At 36.6% G+C, this 20385-nt stretch overlaps 2 protein-coding genes across 2 annotated transcripts; one reads left to right on the forward strand and one right to left on the reverse strand.

Moving 5' to 3' along the window:
• The first annotated feature begins 860 nt into the window (after window positions 1-860).
• Window positions 861-11565, forward strand: si:dkey-96l17.6 (uncharacterized). The gene is made up of 23 exons (XM_051893465.1): window positions 861-1037; window positions 1486-1632; window positions 1972-2157; window positions 3100-3210; window positions 3291-3400; window positions 4104-4196; window positions 4282-4404; window positions 4625-4717; window positions 5431-5491; window positions 5591-5694; window positions 5858-6034; window positions 6201-6364; window positions 6463-6569; window positions 6658-6707; window positions 6826-6915; window positions 7053-7152; window positions 7887-8079; window positions 8491-8671; window positions 8745-8955; window positions 9337-9497; window positions 10085-10287; window positions 11135-11213; window positions 11300-11565. Exons 2-23 carry the CDS (start codon window positions 1536-1538, stop codon window positions 11345-11347), a joined length of 2742 nt encoding a protein of 913 aa, XP_051749425.1. The 5' UTR covers window positions 861-1037; window positions 1486-1535; the 3' UTR covers window positions 11348-11565.
• A 1592-nt stretch (window positions 11566-13157) lies between these two features.
• LOC127512503 (cytochrome P450 1A1) lies at window positions 13158-20359 on the reverse strand. Its single transcript, XM_051893470.1, has 7 exons — window positions 19973-20359; window positions 17325-18163; window positions 16239-16362; window positions 15700-15789; window positions 14808-14931; window positions 14604-14690; window positions 13158-14505 (listed from the first exon to the last, which is right to left on the reverse strand). Exons 2-7 carry the CDS (start codon window positions 18153-18155, stop codon window positions 14223-14225), a joined length of 1539 nt encoding a protein of 512 aa, XP_051749430.1. The 5' UTR covers window positions 18156-18163; window positions 19973-20359; the 3' UTR covers window positions 13158-14222.
• Between the last annotated feature and the right edge of the window lie 26 nt (window positions 20360-20385).

The following is a 20385-nucleotide window of genomic DNA, read 5'->3' on the forward strand; positions in this document are numbered from 1 at the left end:
ACCAACCAACTGATCGAAATGAGCTATTTTACCTATCTATTCACAAAGGTACAGCCAGTAATTGTTGTTTTGTGAATGCAGACCTGTCGACACACGCATTTATGAACAGGACTGACCACTGCCCAGACAGACTGTGACATGTTCTCATTTTTTCAGTGTTTCCTCACACCTTTTACTTTACCGTGTAAACCTCTAGTGCTCTATACTCTTTTGACATGTATACATGCATCCACTATGGAATTTGTGGTGTTCAAACATTTCTGCCTAACATTCACTAGCACAGCCGGGTGATGTTGATTTACTAGTTGCTAAATGTGATCTCCATAAGATTTGCAACACTTGCACAACTCAGCAAGATCAGCTGGGTTTATTCCAAAAAGTGTAACTCAATTAACAACTCTTGGCAGCTATTTTTTTCCCACTCCACTGAGTAAGCATATTAAATCCCTGTAATATTTGACAGAGGGAAGATAAACTATACTGTATTATATTTTAAATGGAACAGATGACTGCATACACACTGTATAAAATGTTAAACCAAAAAATAATGGGAAAATGCTACAATAAAGAACAAGTAATTGATTAACTGTAGGTTACCTGTCCATAGAGACAGTCTGTATTGTTATACACACACAAACACACAATGGAAGTGCATTATGACAGAAGAACATGATGTCCAATCATATGGTTCTCAGTTCATGAAAAAATATTTAACCCATTATTAAGGGAAGATAGTAATTCACAAAACTGACAGATGACCACAATGCAGGTTTTCCATTAGCACTGTACCAAAGATAGAGACCAGTGTAGATCTAATTACAATCTCTATCTCACACATTGGAAACCTGATGCAGCTTGTGTCGGCCATTCAAGCAAACTAATCCCACCTGAAACCTCATCCACTGAGGTTAATATTTAACAAGTGTTGAGAGTTTGGTTCCTCACAAAAACAAGCATCTTTCCAATTTTCTCTATCATGTTCGCCAGTCAGGTCTTCCTACAGCTTTAACCGCAGTCAAGCATCATCTTGAATTCAGGTAATCCCTCTGATTTAATGATTCATTCATTTCTTTAATCTGATTCGTAAAGTGGATAGTGATGGTTTCACTGATTATGTCAATGTTTATCTCTCAGATTCAACAAAAGCTTTTAAATGCAAGTCTATCTGTCTCTTATAGCCAGAGGTAGCTTTTGTTTATATAACCTGTACTTTCATTAGATGACAAGGTCATTCACACCCTTACTGCTTAATCCTGGTTAACCAGTGGTATAGTAAAATGCTATGAAAGTTTACAATTTTTGACATCAAAGATACACTGGGGGATGCTTTTACTGTTGTATTGAATATACAGTATATTCAAACAGATAGTTCTTAAAAATATATGTTTTGCTCAGTTTGCATGTTTGTGAAGGAATCAGGCTGGTACAGTCAATTCAAACAGTAACAAGCAAACAGTGTAGTGATTTAATGTTTCATTGTGACAGGTTCTTTGTACCATTTCTAAACAAAACAGAGATACGAGCGCTCTGGCATCATGTATGTCAATTCTGGAGCAGAAAATGTGTCCATGTCTTTGAACTTCATGGGCAGGAAGTTACGTAATCACACTGTTGCCCCAGCAGCCAAACAACGTAAGTAAATATCACATTCACACAAGTGCCCACTCCTTCCTTTCATCTAAATACATCATGCGAGTCTTGTGTAATCAGACTTGAGTGTTTATTCTGTGCAATAAAGGGTTTTCCTAAACGACTCAGTAGTCTTTAATAATGTTCTGTTGTTCCTGTTAATGGAGTGATTTTAGAAGAAAATTGGTTCTGCATATTATTGCATGAGAGGATTCATTTCCATACTACAACCTGCTGGCTTTTCATATACCAATAGTCACCTTTTTAAGTATCAAAATATTATACACTTTGTTGAAGAACATGTCTGAGGACAGGCTAAGTGTTTTCTTTAACTATCTCTAGGTGCCTGGGAGACCACTGACCTTTCTCGATATCAGGATGATCCGGTGGTCTCCACCCGAGTGGTACTTTCACATCCCGTGTCATCAGAGGAACTGCCAGGCAGTGTGCCTGATCTGAGAGAAGAGGTTCAGTGGCGTAGACCGTGTAACATCCATAATACGCTCATAGACCAGGATAAAGATAGAGGTGAGTTGAGTGTCCCTGTAACCTCCCAGAATCAAAAAAATCTAACATTTGCATAACATTTAAACTAACACCTAATTAATCCTAACATAATAATCTCAATAATACCTGACTAAAATAACTTGATCTGACTCATTTAGAATTTAAACCTAATTTTAAAACATTAAAACTGACATTCAACCATCTTCTTCAAAAAAGTTTAATTTATTTACATAGTTTTTTTTTTTGTTTGTTTGTTTTTTTCTTTTGTCTTTTAAGCAAGCACATCTGGAACACACGTTTCAACATGATGTTTATGCCACTGAAAATGTTAGAAGAAGAAACTACTTGCATAAAAAATAAGTGAAAGTAATCTGAAAGTAATCTCAATGTATAAATATGGATAATGTGTTGTACAGACATGTTTAAGTAATTTAAAAGGTTTATTCAGTGCTATTGTGGAAATATTATGATAAACAATGAAGTAATAAAGTACATTACAGTAATAACTTTGTGCTCAGCTCTCACTTAATTGCATATTTAATTAAACACCTTAAATCTAATGTAAATTTAAATAAAGGAATAAATAAAGAAAAACTAAAATGAATGTGTTTGTAAAACTGTAACTTTAAGAAATAAATCATAAATTGAATGATAAAATGAATGATAAATTGAATGATAAAATGTATAAATTAAAGATTTAATACATTTGTTTACTTGAATGGTATTGTTTATTCAGATGCATCTGACTATATAAGACGAATACCTTGATGACCTGTTTAGCTGATTTACCTTGTTACATTTACTGCACCCATGTTTGGCATACATCAATACTAGTCAAAAGACTATCACTGATCTAACCCACATCTAGAGGAAGTGCTCTTCAAGGTGTAAAAAAAATCTCCAGACTCCCCAACTGAGTCCAGTGAGTGAAGTGTCGCTGTAACTGCATGTTAATATTTGAAGGTGCAGCTAAATGTGAGTTCTCATGGCTGAGGAAAGGTAGACTCAAATGGAACACATTCAGGCGCTGGATCGGCACAGACCGGCACCGTGATCCAAAGCGAGGTAGCAAAGGTAGGTTCTGCCAGTGGAGATTGGGCATACTTAAGTACCGATAGAAGTTCTTTCATTTTCATTGCATTTTCAAAACACAGCACCCAATGTGTCTTCTATGAGTGCAAGCGTAAGACATCCTGAAGATGAGACTCCAATGGATGTCAAGATGTTTATCCCATACGACTCTGCCAAGCTATGCATAACCCAAGTATGTAGTTATCATCCCTTATGCTTTCCTATATGGACTATTGTGTACTCTGTATTGTTTTCTTTATTCATCAGATGTAACCTAAGCCAAAATATTTTGGTCAAGAAATTGGAACAAGATGTTTTTCAAGAATTTTGGTTTGCTTCTTGCATTAGTCACATGTCTGTCACTCCCTCTGTTGCTCTGAGCCATGGGGTGGGGATGAAACATCTCATCTGATGTCATGTGTTTTAGGTTCTACTGAGAGCAAGGCCCTTTCATAACTACACATTAAACAACTCAAACCCCATAATTCATATAGATTCTCAAAAGGTTCCAGTACATACCTCATGTTATTTTTGTTTAGTTTTGCCAAAAGCATTATGCCATCATATACTGTACCTTATTAAGAAATGTTGTATGCAGACAACTATAATAATGGTTCCCAACCTTGTCATATAGGCTTCAAGTACCAAGAAATATGTTAGTTTCAATTAATGATGATGATATAATTCAGTACTAATTCAGTTTATTAAAGTGCTCACAATTATTCAAGTTTACACAAAAAATAATTGATATTGTGGGTTAAAAAGATTGACCAAGTGGCTTCTTTGAGAGCTTTAATGGTGAACTATTTATATTTTAACAGTTCTGGGGACGGTCATGTAGAATCTTTTTTATTGCCACTATGTATTTTAGTATATGACTGTTACCATACCAACAGATAACAGATGATATGATCGCAATGAAGAGCAGACATCAGGAGATGATTCAAGAACTGGAGGAGAACTTTCTCATTGCATCACGAGAGAATCAGGTGATGAGCTTGTTTACTGATCATTCATTCATTCAAACAAAGTATGTGGTGATTGTATTGATGCTTAATATGTATGTGTGTGTAGGAAAAAACAGCCCTCAAAATAAAAAGGTATTACCAAAATAAACTTAACACCCTGAAGAGAATCCTAGATATTTACCAGCAAAAGGTGGCCAGAAAAAACGCATACTGGGAAGAGAAGGTCAAGGTGAGTCACAAGCATCATCAAATTTGTTTTTACTTCCTCAATTTTCCCAAATTCTCATTGGCTTGATCACAGCACATGTAATTCCCAATTCAGGCCTAAACCTAAACACATTATGTAATGCTATATGATTTGTATTATATGGTTTATTGTCTTAAAGGTTGTGTCACTGCTGTCATCTGTCTATTTTTAACTATGTAATATTTCATTTTCCTGGGATCAGACTCTGGAGGATCTAAATGAAATACTTCAGGGGCAACACAAACTGCTTCAGGAGAAGAACCAAAAAGACTTGGCTTCATGGGATAAAGAAAAGGTATCAAATTTTGGTAAATTATGGTAATATATATATATATATAGTACTGTGCAAAAGTCTTAGGCCACCATTAGATGTTGTTTTAGCAATGATATAATGACAATATTATTTCTCAGTCTCTTTATTAGAATATAAACAGAAAATACAGTAAAATTGTATGCAGTATTAAAAAAAACAGAAAGAAAAACAAAACAGCTTTTATAGGCTAAAGTGGCAAGTATTTAGTGACCTACCCTTACACTTGAGCAATAGCAGGAACCTGGCTCTCTTAAACATAAATGGAATGGAAAAGGACTGGAAGGCCAAGAAAACTTTCAAAATCTGATGAGAAGTTTCTCAGAGTTTCATTTTTGAGAAAATGGAAGAAGTCCAGGAGGTCACACTAAATAGTGATTTTTGCTTAAAGAAACAATTTTGTTCCGATTTTTTTTTTTTTTTTTTTTTTTTACATTTTGTGTACATATTTCCTGTATTTTCTGTTTCGTAATAAAGACTGAAAAACTGAAAAATAAATATGGATGGTCATTAAAACATTGCTAAAACAACAAAGCTGGTGGTGGCCTAAGGCTTTTGCACAGTACTGTATATAATATATATATATATATATATATATATATATATATATATATATATATACATTGTATGTCTCTCTTATATGAGAGACTATATTGAAGATTTTAATAGACTAAAGGCATCAATGGAAACTTTTACAGAACAAGATGATGGAATTGTTCTCCTCCCGATTGGACCTCCTTCACAACCACCAGGCGTCAAGTAAGAGTTGTATAGGTTAATATTGTATGCTTTTTACAAGGTTAAAAAGACATATGTCAAGATGTGACATCTTAGCATATGTCTCCGTCTCTTTAACAGCACTGCAGGAGCTGCATTTGGCCAGGGCAGAGATGGGGAAAGTCCAGGAGATGCTTGAGGCCTTTCAGGAGAAGAAAGAACCAGAAAATACATCTGAAGAACAGGTAGAAAATCAATAAAAAAGTCACTTCCAGCTTTGAAGGCCATTTTCATTCTAAAAGATTCCCTGCAAAGAGTTAGAGAGAAAGACGTGTTGTGGTATTTACCATTCAAGTGGTGTTGTGATGTAACTTGCTTTAACTGTGCTGTACACACCTTTGCCATCAGGACAGTAGTAACTCAGATGCTCCACTAGATGGAGCACAAGCACGTCTGGAGATTTTGAAGGATAATCTGCTGAAGAGGGAGAGAGAGATCTCAATGCTCATGGAAGAACAAGAGCGTGTGACTGATACTGTCAAACAGTCAGAATATTCTCGCCTTCTCAGTGCTGTTATACAACAGGTCATTTTATTTTATTATATAGTTTTCAGTTTATGAGTAAAATAAAATCCTATAAAAAAGTACTATGTGCACTAAAACTGAACATGAATTGCTAACAAAATGCTACTTTGTGCCTTCAAATTGATCATGACTGAACAAAACGACTTTCCTGCATTGTGTATTCCAGGCTCATCATGTTTATGCTGAGCTGACAGAAGCTAAACAGCAGTTTGATCAAATGGCAGAAGACAACCTAAAAATTCTGGCAGAGATTAAAGAAAGTCTTGGCCAAACAGTGGAAGAGTCCAGCCAGAAGAGTCATGAGGAACTAGAGGATGCCCAGCAGAAAATGTAGGATCATGGCATGGTTTCTAAAGTCAGAATATAGCTTAAAACTATCAAACTCAGAACATAAGCATCTGCTAACTGAATAACACATATTAACTCAGTGCAGAGCCACAGGTGGCTGATGAATCACAGGCCAGTTTACTCCATCATCAGGTCATACAGGTGGCATTGGAGTGCATCAGAGCAGGGGCTAAACCCAATGTCATTGGTAAATACGGTAAATTGGTAACTGTGTAAATGATTAATGTCTCTTTTTGGATGGATGTCTACATAAGTTCATTCTGTGTTATTTTTAGAGACTGACATGAATGAGACTTGGGAGGCAGAGCTGGATGAAAGAGTCAGAGTATGGCACAAACTCTCTCTCTCTCACACACACACACACACACACACACACACACACACACACACACACTAAATTTACTCATTCTCACTCCATACAGACATTTCCCCTCTCATTTTAGAAATTTGAGGAGGATTTCCAAAACACTGGATTCTTAAACTCTGAAACTGCTAAAAGTGTGGGGCAGCAGTTGTTATTACTTCAAGCTGAGGTGACCACAGCCAAGAAATATAATTATCTTTCAATGTATAATCTAAACTAATATTAGACTCTCTAAAATGTCATAGTGACATAGTGAGTTTTTTGTTTTGCCATTTATGGCCTTATATTTCTTGTCTGTCTATCTAGTTGAAGCAAATCAAAGATGAAAACAAGAAGATTATTGAAAACTACTCAGCTGAAAGAACCTTGAGGAAGAAGTACTACAACATGGTGGAGGACATGAAAGGCATGCAGAACCTGATTTCACAGAGAGCAACATGTTCCTGGATCAGCATCTTTGCTGATCCTGGAACAACCTTCCAATAAACCAATCAGATTTGTGGGACAAGTTTACAGTTTATGTCAAGTTTAGGCTTACAACCAGGGTTAGGTGCTTCTACATCAGTGTTATTCACCTATCTTTTCCCTCTGATTTTAAGGATATCTTATGCATAGGGTTAGGTTTAGGGGTAGGGATATGGTTAGGATAAAATTTTCGGACAGGAATGCTGTTTCAGGATCAACAAAATATGTTGACCCAGGAATGCGTCTAACTCTGCAAAATCAGGACGTGCTGAAAGGCATAGTATATCACAGTCTTACAGTTTGGCTTAAGAAATGAGTTTATATAGGAACTGTTGCCAACATGGACTGGAAAATCCCTTTTTTGGATATACAATTTCATATCACAAAGACCCTTGACTGGTTTCCCAGACATACTTTTTTCCCCCTATTTTAATCAGTTGTATTCAAATCCAATAGTATTACAGATGAATGCCAAACAAAATTATTTATTATTTTCTTAAAAAAAAAAAAATCTTACTGGCCCCAAATTTTTCAAAGGTACAATGAAGAAAAGTTGTGATGTGAAATTAATAAAACACATGTAAGATAAATACATATTAAAAGTTTCTGCACTACTACCAGGTCACTAATCGAATAAGTAAGGCTGTCTCTGACTTTATGTCTGGTCTTGTACAGGTAAGATCAGAGTATTCTGTCGAATAAGGCCACTGACTCTTGCAGAGCAGGCAAGAAGAGGTCAGACCATTGTTGCTTGTCTTGATGACTACTCTGTGATCCTGGAGACCCCTCGAGGACCTCGTGAGTTTCAGTTTGACAAGATCTTCAACTCAGAGTGTACGCAAGAGGAGGTCTTCATAGAGTCCAGTGGGTAAATGTGATACTGGGACATACTTCTTCCTGAAAATAACGTGCTAAGTTAAAGGAATAGCTCATCCAAAAATGAAAATCCTGTCATCATTTACTCAACCTCATGTCACTCGAAAACTTTTTTTTCTTCTGTTGAACACAAAAGATGAATTTGAGGAAAATCCTGGGTGTTTTATTCAATATAATGAAAATTAATCTTGACTGTGGCTGTCAAGCTGCAAAAATGACAAAAAAGGACTATAAAAATATAATAATGTGTGATGTGTGTGCTATATTCTGAGTTTCATTTGGAATGACATGAGAGTAAGTAAATAATGAATTTTTTTGTGAAATATTCCTTTAAGATATAAGATATGTGACATTTGTGCAGATTTCCTCAAGATGAAGATGCTAAAATGCAAATTTTTCCTAGGCTAATCCAGTGTGCAATTGATGGATTTAACGTATGCATTTTTGCATACGGTCATACGGGTTCAGGGAAAACCTTCACAATGGTTGGAGACAGAGATCGGAGGAGCCCAGGAATCATTCCCAGAACATTCACCAAGATCTTTGAGATCATCCAGGATAATGAGTCTAAATTTGAGTTTAAGGTATGAATTTAGGTACAGTACGTGTTTCTTGAGCTGAGCTGATGTTAAACTTCTTTCTTTTGTCCATTCTCAGGTTTCAGCCTACATGCTGGAGCTGTACAACGACCGCCTACAGGATCTCTTTGTGAGCCCCACTGAAGCTTTCAGCAAGCGAATCGAAATTAAGAGGGACAGAAAGGGGCTTGTGTTTGCCCAGGGAGCAGAGACAAAGGAGGCAGCCAGTGCTGGCGAACTCTTTGCATTATTTGAGCAGGGCTGTGCAAATCGCCACATTGCGGCCACAAGTATGTGCTTAATGAAACTTCAAAAGGCTCTGGTTAAATGGTTTGGATTAATTGCTTTAGATACACTCAGTATGAATTCATGGTAAGAACATAATGACCTGGCACTGATGCCAAACTTCATAACAAAGGAGGAGGTCCTTGAGTTTAACCATGTGATGTATCTGAGAACATCCCTAAATGAGTGATTTAGAGTTATAAAGAGCATTAACATTATATAAGAGAGACAAGTGTGTCTGTCTTGAACAAACACAGATTTAATACAGTCTTTGTGCATCAACTATGAATGCATCCATTCATCAATCTATCCATTACTGTTAATGAGTAATATTTGGTGTCAAATTAATTTTGAAACATTTTCTTTTTTATTATGCCTTCTTGTAGAGATGAACGTAGAGAGTTCCCGCTCTCACCTGATCGTTGGCATCATGATTGAGAGCCGGAATCTGACCAATGGAAGTGTGAGTTTTGGGAAGCTCAGTCTGGTGGACCTTGCAGGGAGTGAACGAGCAGCAAAAACTGGAGCAAAAGATGACCAGCTGAAGGTTTTTTAAAAAAAAAACTGATTTACAGTGGCTCCAGAAAGTATTTGGACACTTCATGTTAGTATTTATGTGCGCCTGAGAAACTTGGACAGTCGTTATTATGACTTGTCACATTTAATTCATAGCTAAACCAAAACAAATGAAAAATAAATAAGAGCAAAACTACTTTTATTTCTGCTGTTCCACTGAATATGTCAAGTCAAGTCACCTTTATTTATATAGTGGTTTATACAATATAATGTTTCAAAGCAGCTTTACAGTGATAAACAGAAAATTAACAGAATTAATAACCAAATTAATGATGCAAACAGAATTCAATTCTGCTGTAAAGCAGCTCTAAAAAAAGACAATAGTGTCATTATTCAGCTGAAGTCAATAACAATGTCAATGTTGCAAAATTCGTCCATATATCCTTTATAAATCCTTTATAAAGCAGCTCTGCTGAAAACAGTGGTGTCATTATCCAGCTTAAGTCAGTGTCAACTTAGAAAAACACAAAGTTTGACAACCCCAAAGTGTCCAAATGCCCCCCCCCCCCCCACCTCTCACGACAACATTTGTCCCACATTGTGTGTGTTTCTTCCCAGGAGGCAAACTCTATTAACAAATCTCTGAGTGCTCTTGGAGATGTAATTTCAGCTTTATCAATGGAGCAGCCTCACGTACCCTACCGTAACAACAAGCTGACCCAGCTCATGCAGGACTCACTGGGGGGCAATGCCAAGACCCTCATGTTCCTCAACATCTCTCCCTCTGACTGCAACCTGGACGAGACTCTCACCTCGCTCATGTGAGAACCAAATACCTTGCATGCACCTTACATGCTCAATCACCTAAATTAATAGCAGCACAAGGCTGCTCCTTGCCATTGTCACATTTGGCTTGCTCAGTTGGGGTTTAAAACAAAATTAATATTTAGTAATATTACCGATTCATCAACTGCAAAATTTAAACTGAATTGAGCTGGATAATGACACTAACTTTGCAGCATTGACACTGTTATTAAACAGAATTGAACTGAATAATTAAATAATGACAATGTTGCCTTCTGTAGAGCTGCGTTTCATATTAATGAACTTTTCAACATCAACACTGTTATTGAACTAAATTGACCTGAATAATGGCACTATTATCTTCTGTAGAGCTGCTTTACAGCTGAAATTGAATTTGTTTCATAATTGATGCATTTCACATCAATAACACTAATATTTTTCTGTTTATTAATCTGAAGCTGCTTTGAAACAATCTATAAATAAATGTCACTTAATGTGAAGTGAGATCTTCTGTGTCCTAAAGTCTTTTGGATATTCTTGCACACCTGAGAAGTCAAAAATTCTCTGGGTTTTTTTCCCCCAGGTTTAAATAAAAATCTTTTTAAAGATTTTTGGACCTCACTTCATATCACTGTAAACTCTATATAGTTAGCAGAACTAAAAAATGAGGTAATCACTTACATACGTTAATAAACTCCAAGATTAATTTGTAACTTTAGATTTTGTACCACACTAGCAAGTTTTCTGCTCTCAACTTGAAGTCTTGAGTAGGCTAATCATACAATTTTATATGCAGTAGTAGCTGTCAGCTGTTATTCAAGAAATATAGTAATATACATTTTAAAATTGGTTTATGTCTTCCAGCTATGCAACTCGAGTGAAAGCCATCACCAACAATGCTCAAAGGAACATAGACAGCAAAGAAATAGCTCAACTGAAAGAGGTATGTACATTATTTATCAAAATCACACCTTTTTATTCTGTGAGCACACATTTATGTCTCATTTACACTATTTGTTTACTTCACAGGTGATTTTAAAATTGAAGTCAGGTCAGCCTGTGGAAGAAGACATCTAAACTATCATATTGTCCTGGAGATATGGCTGTTTTAAATTAGGCCTGTTTGCATTAATGCATGTTATATACCTTTCTAACCATTTCTCATGAACACTGGAAATGTACATGTACATTTAATTAAAAAAAAAAATCAACATAAATTATCAAACCTATCTTTCATTTCAATATACATTTCAGTAATTGCAGCTCCAGTCATGGCCATTTTTGTGTGTAATGTGTTCTTTGTTTGTATAATATATTTCTTTCTGTGAAAAGGAATTTGTACCCAGTGTGTCCCTTTTCACCCCTTATCTAAATGTGCGTGTCAGGCTAATGATGAAGGCAAAGGTCAGCCAGGCCATCGCATGCAACCCAATAAGGCACATATGGTGCCCAGCGGAGGGATCAGAGGAACCACCGCCAATTATGAAGTCACTTGGCCAACTTATGCTGCTAATGTGTGAAAAGGAAATGAGCGTGAATGAAGCCTCACTTGGCAAATACAGGAGGCAAATGAGAGAGAGAGAGAGTTGTGCTGATTGACGCTGTCATGCAGTCAGATCTCAATGCAAAACACAGGGTGGCCCATGAAAGGCCCATGTGATGGTTTGAGGACAATGGCAATCTCCTTAAATTTAGAGTCCAGTTTTACAGCCTGTAAATAGGAAATATAAAGCTACAAGTACACAAAGTGCAAGAGAAACTGAAGAAGATTATACGTGAGCTGTAAGGTATAAAATTTTATCTTAGAGTGAAATGTATTTCAGTTGATCTAAATGCGCATGCACTACCATGGGGTCCATAAGATTTTTTAATGTTTCTAAAAGAAGTCCCTTATGTTTATTAAGGCTGCATTTATTTGATCAAAAATACAAAAAAACAGTAATATTGTGAAGTATTTTTATAATATAAAAGGACCCCCTTTTGCCTTCAGAATTTCCTTTTTTAGATACAACAAGGAGCTGGAAATATTCCGCATAGATTTTTTGGCTGCACATCTATGATGCAAATCTCTTGTTCCACCACATCCCAAAGGTGGTCTATTGGATTGAGATCTGGTGACTGTGGAGGCCATTTGAGTATAGTGAACTCATGTTCAAGAGATGATTGGACAACAATGCTCAATTGGTACTAAATGTCCCAAAGTGTGCCAAGAAAAATATCTCCCACACCATTACACCACCAGCAGCAGCCTGAGCCTTTGAAACAAGGCAGGATGGATCCATGAATTCATATTATGCCAAATTCTGACCCTACCATCTGAATGTCGCAGCAGAAATTGAGACTGAGACAATCTTCTATTGTCCAATTTTGGTGAGCCTGTGCGAATTGTAGACTCAGTTTCCTGTTCTTAGCTGAACAGAGCGGCACCCGGTGTGGTCTTCTGCTGCTGTAGCCCATCTGCTTCAAGGTTTAACATGTTTTGCATTCAGAGATGCTCTTCTGCAGACCTCTGTTCTAACAAGTTGTTATTTGAGTTACTGTTGCCTTTCTATCAATTTGAACCAGTCTGGCCATTCTCCTCTGACCTCTGGCATCAACAAGGCATTTTCGCCCACAGAACTGCCACTCATTGGATATTTTCTCTTTTTTAGATCATTCTTTGTAAGCTGTAGGGATGGTTGTGTGTAATAATCCCAGCAGATCAGCAGTTTCTGAAATACTCAGACTAGCCCATCTGGCACCAACAACCATGCCATGTTCAAAGTCTTTCTTTTCCATTCTGTTTGAACCTTAGCAGATTCTCTTGACCATGTCTACATGCCTAAATGTATTAAGTTGCTGCCATGTGATTGGCTAATTAGTTAGTTGTGTTAACGAGCACCTAATAAAGTGGCCAGTGAGTGTATATTTTAAAATGTAATTTATTCTTGTGATGGCAAAGCTGAATTTTCAGCATCATTACTTTAGTCTTCAGTGTCACATGATCCTTCAGAAATCATTCTAATATGCTGATTTGATGCTCAAGTCACATTTCTTATTATCAGTGTTAAAAAAATATATTCTTTCAGGATTCTTTGATGAATAGAAAGTTCAAAAGAACAGCATTTATTTATAATAGTTTTTTGTAACAATGTAAAAGTCTTAATTTAATACATCCTTGCTAAAAAATGAAAAAAAAAACAAAACAACTTACTGTCCCCAAACTTTTGAACAGTAGCGTACATTAATACAAGCTCATGCTATATTCTGAGACACAAACGGATCTGAATTAGTCATCTCTCTTCACAAACTTTGAAAAAAAAAAGAAAAAAAAAGCAGCAAATGCACATTTTAGGGGTTTTAACTGTCCTTTATTCTATTGAGTTCTGTGATGGTTAACATAGTTTAGTGATTTGATAGAGACTTGACAACTTTAAAGTATTATAAATATATAATTTTGTATAGTCAATATATTATATTAACCTTGATTACATTTTATTAATTATTAACAATATTTGTTCATTAATGCAAAATCATCAGTAAAATAAATTCTGATTCTCTCTCACTGGTTCAATTTATATAACACAAAGCACATTTTCAACAAACAGATCTGTTCAAACCTTCAATGCCACTGAAATACACCTTGTGGTTATCTTTAATGTTTCAGATATCTGCAAAAAACAGTAACCAGACCACTTACAAGCTTAAAACTTCATGCATTAATCACAAATACTGATAATCTCAGAGTACAAAAGTAATCATTCAAGTAACAGTTGAGCTGAATACTCTACTAAAACATTTAAAACAGAGGTAGAGAAAAGACCACATGATAGTTAGTGACGAATTAGCTTAGCAGTCCAGTGATGGCCAGCATTAGCTTTGTGCTGTGACTCCAGCAATGATTCTGAGGTGCATTGTACGTCCATTTGGTGTGCATAAAACATAACATCTGGAACACTGAGAGCATAATAGTTTAGTTACGAGGTGAGATTTTTATTCGGAAGGGCCTGGGCTTCATGGTGAGGCCAAATGTAGAGCTCAGGTCAAGCTCCTGCCCTGGAATATTCTCAATGTGCAGACGGTGCAGCAGGGTGGTTAAGAACACAAACATCTCCAGACGGGCAAAGCTGTCACCGAGACAACGCCGTATTCCCATGCCAAATATCATTACCTTCTCAGTGACATTTTTATTTAGATGGCCGGACAGGGTGAGGAATCGTTCGGGTCGGAAAGCCTCAGGATCACCCCAAATATCCCTTTTTGGCAAATAATGACAAAAATACTATTTATTAAAGTTTGTTAAAGTCTAAGGAAACTAATTATAAAAAGAATGTGGCAGGAATGTGATACTTACATGTCATGATTGACTTGATATTGGTTGATGAACACACATGTGTCTTTGGGGATGAAGTATCCATTCAGTGTAATATTTTCAGTTGTGCTAGATAACATGACGGAGGAAAATATGAGTACATGTTTATGAATGCAGACCTATGATTATAGTATGATACTATAATGCTATGATACTATAAACAAACAGAAAGAAAAATGGACTCACCAGTGAGGTATAGTGAAAGGCATGTAGGACGCATGACGAAACACTTCAAATATAAAAGCTTCTGTGTACGGCATGTTTGGCTTGTCTTTAAACTGTGGAAACCTGTTCATGCCAACGTGGTTATCTAGGAAAGCACATATAGCAAATAATAAACACACAGAACAGAAGATGAAGAAATACTTCATGAATTTTAAACTGAATTATTTTGGACCTCAATAGTCGTTTTAGCACTGGAAGATTTCTTTAAAAGAAAAAAGAAAAACTATAATAAAATGCAGGACGCTTTCATGACAGAACTCATTCGTTTTTTTAGATCAATTCCAGAGGGAATCTGGCGTCAACAGATTACTATGAACAGTTGTGTGAGACCCAAGTGGGCTAAACTCTGAGCCCATTGAGGAAATATGAGCTCATTGTGCTGAGTTGACCCCTGCAATTTAGTGGCAAGATAACACCCACAGACTGCAAAAGAGACTGAATTGTGGGATAAAAAAGTACACAAGCTTCTAAACTTTAGCTTGCAAATTGCAAATTTGATCTAATATACTTTATTACAGAGTTCATCTTTATGAGTTCAACAGATCATACTAAATTGTTTTCAGATGTTTTTGTTTGCAGTTACTTCTGAATAACCCTGTAGATAAAATCAAAATAATTTCCTGTTTATGTTTACATCTTTTAAGCTCCACTTTCAAAATTGTGTATCGAATTGTCTATAATTTTTGGTTTCCTGTGTCTGTCTCAAAACAAACCACAAATCCCAGCTAATGCAGATCCAGTTTCCCCAGGATGCCGCAGCACAACTGAAGAAAGTGACATGCATGATAGAAAATTGTTTTGTTTTTTTCCAGTAAACACAATGTTGTTTTGATCGCCCCTTTCTAGTCTTCACCTATCTCCTGGAGGATTTTAGCCTGGATGTCTGGAAACTTGATCAGGTATAAAAGGCTCCACTGCAAACCGGTGATGATAGTGTCAAAACCTACAAGGAAAAAAGGCATTGGTTATGATAATAATCTGTAAACAGCCTCAAGACACAAGTCACAATTAGCATATGGGCAACCAAATCGGTAGAAGACATGCTGTGGGTTGAAGACCCACAACGTTCTCAGGCTAAAAGAATGCAAATGAGTGGTTTACGCTCCTCATGGGGGTTTGTTAAATACTATTAAATGAACTAGAACTACCAAGATGCATAAACTGAAACAGGAATGAACAGCATGAGCCAAGAGCAGATGAAAAACATACATCTAAAGCAAATTCTCAGAAAAACTCAAGGTCTGTTTCTAGATCAGTCTGCAGTGCCTCCCCTGTGGCAACAAAGAGCCAGGAAAAACATCTGGTTCTGGATGTACATTTTTCTGTTATATTTCTAAAAGTACAATGCTGTTGACATTAGCACATTTAATCTCTTGACTCCTGGTCTCTCACCGGCTCCGAAGATGTCAATGACACTGTGGACAATCTGTGAGTTGCTGAGCATGGCCGTTTCCTCGTCCTCCTGCCTGTCCTCACACATTGCTATTAGAGCATCAGTGATGTCCCGGATACAGTTCTGTACAAAAAAAACATAGAGAATCAGATTGGCAAAATGTTCAAAATGCAGAAAAATAAACTGTGAATGTATATTCTCTTTTATATGACATTTACATCCATCTTGTTCCTGGCAATGTATGCAGGTGCCTTCTCTACTCATGCATACATTGTTTATACCAAATTCCACTGTGCATGTGAATATTTTAGTTCGTATAAACAGAAACATCACTTCACAGGAGCTCTGAAAGAGAAATCTCATATTTTTGGAGTATAGATCGGATCAAATGGTTACTGAGTTACTGACCACAACGTATAAAAAAATACCATTATACCATACTGTTCAAAGTTTGAGGTCAGTAAGATTTTTTTTTTCAGCAAGAATGAATTAAATTGATCAGAAGTAACAGTAAAGACAGTTATTTTCAAAATTGCTAACAATAAGAAATGTTTAGCACTAAATCAGCTTATTAGAATGATTTCTGAAGGATCATGGGACTGAAGACTGGAGTAATGATGCTGAAAATTCAGCGTTGCCATCACAGGAATAAACTACATTTTATATTAAAACAGAAAAAACATTATTTAAAATGTATTCACATTTCACAATGTTACTGTTTTATTGAATTTACTGAATTGTATTTTGATTAAATAAATGTAGCCTTTGTGAGCATAAGAGACTTCTTCCAAAAACTTTAAAAAATCATTCCAACCCTAAACTAATACAAACCTCTGTAAATGCAAGCATGCTGACATTGATTTTTACATGCTAATGAAGCATGTACGTATGTATGAAGTATATTCATAACAGGTCCAGGTCCTGATAACCTCTGTCCGTTCACTCATCTGATCTCATTCTCATCTCAGGAGAAGAGATGTAATTTGAGGCTTCTGAGACTAACAATCTGCCACTTATCTCTGAGATAAAATAATCATGTTCCTGTAGGAATATTTTGTCTTCTCATTTGTTTATTTCAACATTACCCTATCAAAGGAGATGAGATGTTCCCTGATGTTGCGCTCCATGAAGCTGTTCATTCTGCCAATGTACTGGACCATCTTTCGCAGAGACTGACTGGGCAGGTAACGGAAGATAGGAAAAAAATCTGCCAGATTCCCTGCAGCAAAGAGGCGCAGCACTTCATTATTGATGTGGACGATGGTGAGGAACTCTTTATCGTTATGGGCATACCGCTTGCCAAAACACAGAGTGCAAACCACATTGGCAACTGAGGTCACTAGCAACTTAACTGGGTCGAGCCCTGAATCTCCAACCTTATCTCCTTGTTCCTTCAGAGCCTCCACCATCTCCATGGCCTCTGTGCAGATACGTTCCTCCAAAAGACAAGAGGCGTTTGAGTCTCTGGGCTCAGCTTGGGAGAAGGTCCTCAGGGCATTTCTGCAGATCTTTTTGTGAAGCACCCAAGCTTCGCCATACTTCTCACTAAATGTCATACTGGTGCCATTAGCAACTGCAGAGAATGTAAAAAGGTCAGGACGTCCAGCAAATGCCTCTCCTTGCCGTACCAGAGCCTCCTTGATTGTAGAATAGCCGCTCAAAACAACTACCACAAGAGAACCCATTTGCATCTGGAACACATCTCCATACTGAACCCTCAGGTTTGTTAATGACAAATGGATTTGTTCCCCTATCTGGAAAAGGTTGCCCACTAACGGCCAAGGTCTGGGACCTGGGGGAAAGGAGCAGCCTGGTCTTCTCCGTCGACCACGGAGAGCCAGCAAGAGCAGAGCGAAAGCACAGAGCAACAGGGTCACTCCAGATGTAGTTGTGCGGGATATCTCCTCAAGACACATGGCATACACTGCAAAAGAAAAAATAGAAAAAGACTGTGATATACTGAAATAATTGTTATTTAAAAATAGGGCTGTGACGCATAAAGCATAATACACCATTCTATTATATATATATATATATATATATATATACAGGGGTTAAATTGGGATTTGTTATGTGGGGGGCTCTGTGGTTTCAGGCTTTTGAAGTGTGCACATGTGTATGCAAAGCCTACAAAATCTTATCAATTGACAAACTGTAAAATATAAGTCGACAGAGCCCTCTGCTATGAACACTAAAATGCAGATCAAAATCATTCTAGATGCTAGCAGTGTGCAAAGCTACATCTGATGACAAAATATTTCTGTAGGCCTAAAGAAGAGCATATCAATACAAAATACAAGGCTCGACATTAAGCCTTGTCAATAATAATAATAATAATAAAATAAAAATAAAAAAAATTAATGAATTAATTAATCGACATAGACCTCATGTTTAACATGATAGTTTCGTCCTTACATCTGTTAATCCCGAGAGCATTTACATTAGTCAATAAATATGTGGATCCGCAACTTAGATCAGATTGTCCTGGTGGGCGGGGGGTAGAATTTTTTGTTCAGTATGCCAGAGGTTCTGGGTTCTAATCCGCCCTCGTGTAATTTATTTTTTTTTTTTTTTTCTCATTAAAACAAAAGATATTCATCAGTGATTGTACATCAAGAGCATGGACACGTTTATGTGTATTTTGTTTTGTGATTTCACTGGAAAGAATAGAGTCTCCGGCCGCAACAGCGTTAGCGATGGATTGAAGCGCTCGTCCGAGTGAAGACTGCATGCGCAGTGTGCACGAGCGCCAAGAGCACACTGTTGCGCCACTGATAACAACAGCGGCAACGAGCACTCAACATGATTTCAAAAACAACACATCCCAGCGACAGATCGCCTATTATTTAACACAAACGAATGAATTGCTAATCATCTAGAGATGTTTCTTTTGTATATACATCCGTGCCGCGAGATGTTTCAAAAAGTGGTGGAGACAATATCGACCCTGGCAAAAAGTGGTGGGGACATGTCCCACCTGCAAATTACGCCTATGCTGTCAGCACATTATTATACATTATATATTATTATCAATCGCCACTTACACTAAATTTAATAAAATCATGCTTGCTTTTGGTGATTCCCTAGCTATTTTTGTTATTGATGTTTTAAGCAGGACAAGTAAAACTCTCTTTCTCTTGCCCCTTCACTAGTGGGAGCAGGACATTATATTTCATTTATGTAAGTGAGTATAGCAAAATAAAGTAAACTGTGACATATTATACCCAAAAATTATTCATACAGTAGACTACCAGTAAAAATGATAAAGTTTGGAACCAAAAATTATTCAGACACTTTGACCTGACCATGTTTTGCTTAAGTGTTATCTGACATAATTAAGATGATTTTTTTCTGACACAGTTTAACTCTGAGATCTTGTCATATTTTATTACCATTTGTTCAAACTATGGTGAATAAACTGTATTAATGAATGAAATGTTCAAGGTGTCTGAATACATTTTGGTTTGACTTCTATATATATATATATATATATATATATATATATAAAGTATATATGCATTATATAGAAGAAACTTTAGGGAAATTAAAACTTTATAATAGCTGTTATTGTATGAATGTATATTTACGTCATGTATATAGACTACATGTACATTTACGTGAATGTATATTTATGTATATTTCAAATAAAGTCATCCTGAAGATAGAAGCGAAAAACCGACAGAACCAGAAAGGACAAATAGGTAAACTAAATTAAGTAATTTGCATATCATACCTTTGAAACCGCTCCTTGCAGATCCAGCGTTTGCAATCAAATACTTCCAAAGTTACACCAGCTGAAAAATGGCTGCGCACGAGGACTTAAGAGCGCGTCTCCATGACTGCACAAGCCACAGACTAGAAGCAGAGGAGAACACTAGAGGGGCGTCGAGATTATCAGTGTAGAAGGATGAAAGAAAGCCAATGAGATAAAAATGTAGCCTATTGATGAACGGAAGAAAATGTTATTTAAAAAAAAAAAAAATACAGTGCGTGTTTCCACACGATGGCAGTGTTTTAAAACCCACACTTCTAAAAGCTTTATTACAAATCGAGGAGGAAAGAGAAAGCAGACTCGATTAGAATGATCAGAAAATTGCACTCTTGTCAGTGAAAGTACACGAGACTTTTGTAAATAAAGAAGCCTAC

This window comes from Ctenopharyngodon idella, chromosome 5, assembly GCF_019924925.1.
Source record: "Ctenopharyngodon idella isolate HZGC_01 chromosome 5, HZGC01, whole genome shotgun sequence".
Lineage (NCBI taxonomy): Eukaryota > Metazoa > Chordata > Actinopteri > Cypriniformes > Xenocyprididae > Ctenopharyngodon > Ctenopharyngodon idella.

Excerpts from the sequence above, each read along its gene's own strand:
- si:dkey-96l17.6 (XM_051893465.1), top strand. The coding sequence starts at position 1,536 with ATGTATGTCAATTCTGGAGCAGAAAATGTGTCCATGTCTTTGAACTTC. Across the intron at positions 2,158-3,099 it reads AGACCAGGATAAAGATAGAG|GTGCAGCTAAATGTGAGTTC; the intron begins GTGAGTTGAGTG and ends TAATATTTGAAG. Across the intron at positions 4,405-4,624 it reads ACTGGGAAGAGAAGGTCAAG|ACTCTGGAGGATCTAAATGA; the intron begins GTGAGTCACAAG and ends TCCTGGGATCAG.
- LOC127512503 (XM_051893470.1), bottom strand. The coding sequence starts at position 18,155 with ATGTGTCTTGAGGAGATATCCCGCACAACTACATCTGGAGTGACCCTG. Across the intron at positions 16,363-17,324 it reads ATCTCATCTCCTTTGATAGG|AACTGTATCCGGGACATCAC; the intron begins GTAATGTTGAAA and ends TTTTTTGTACAG. Across the intron at positions 14,932-15,699 it reads TAAAATCCTCCAGGAGATAG|ATAACCACGTTGGCATGAAC; the intron begins GTGAAGACTAGA and ends GTGCTTTCCTAG.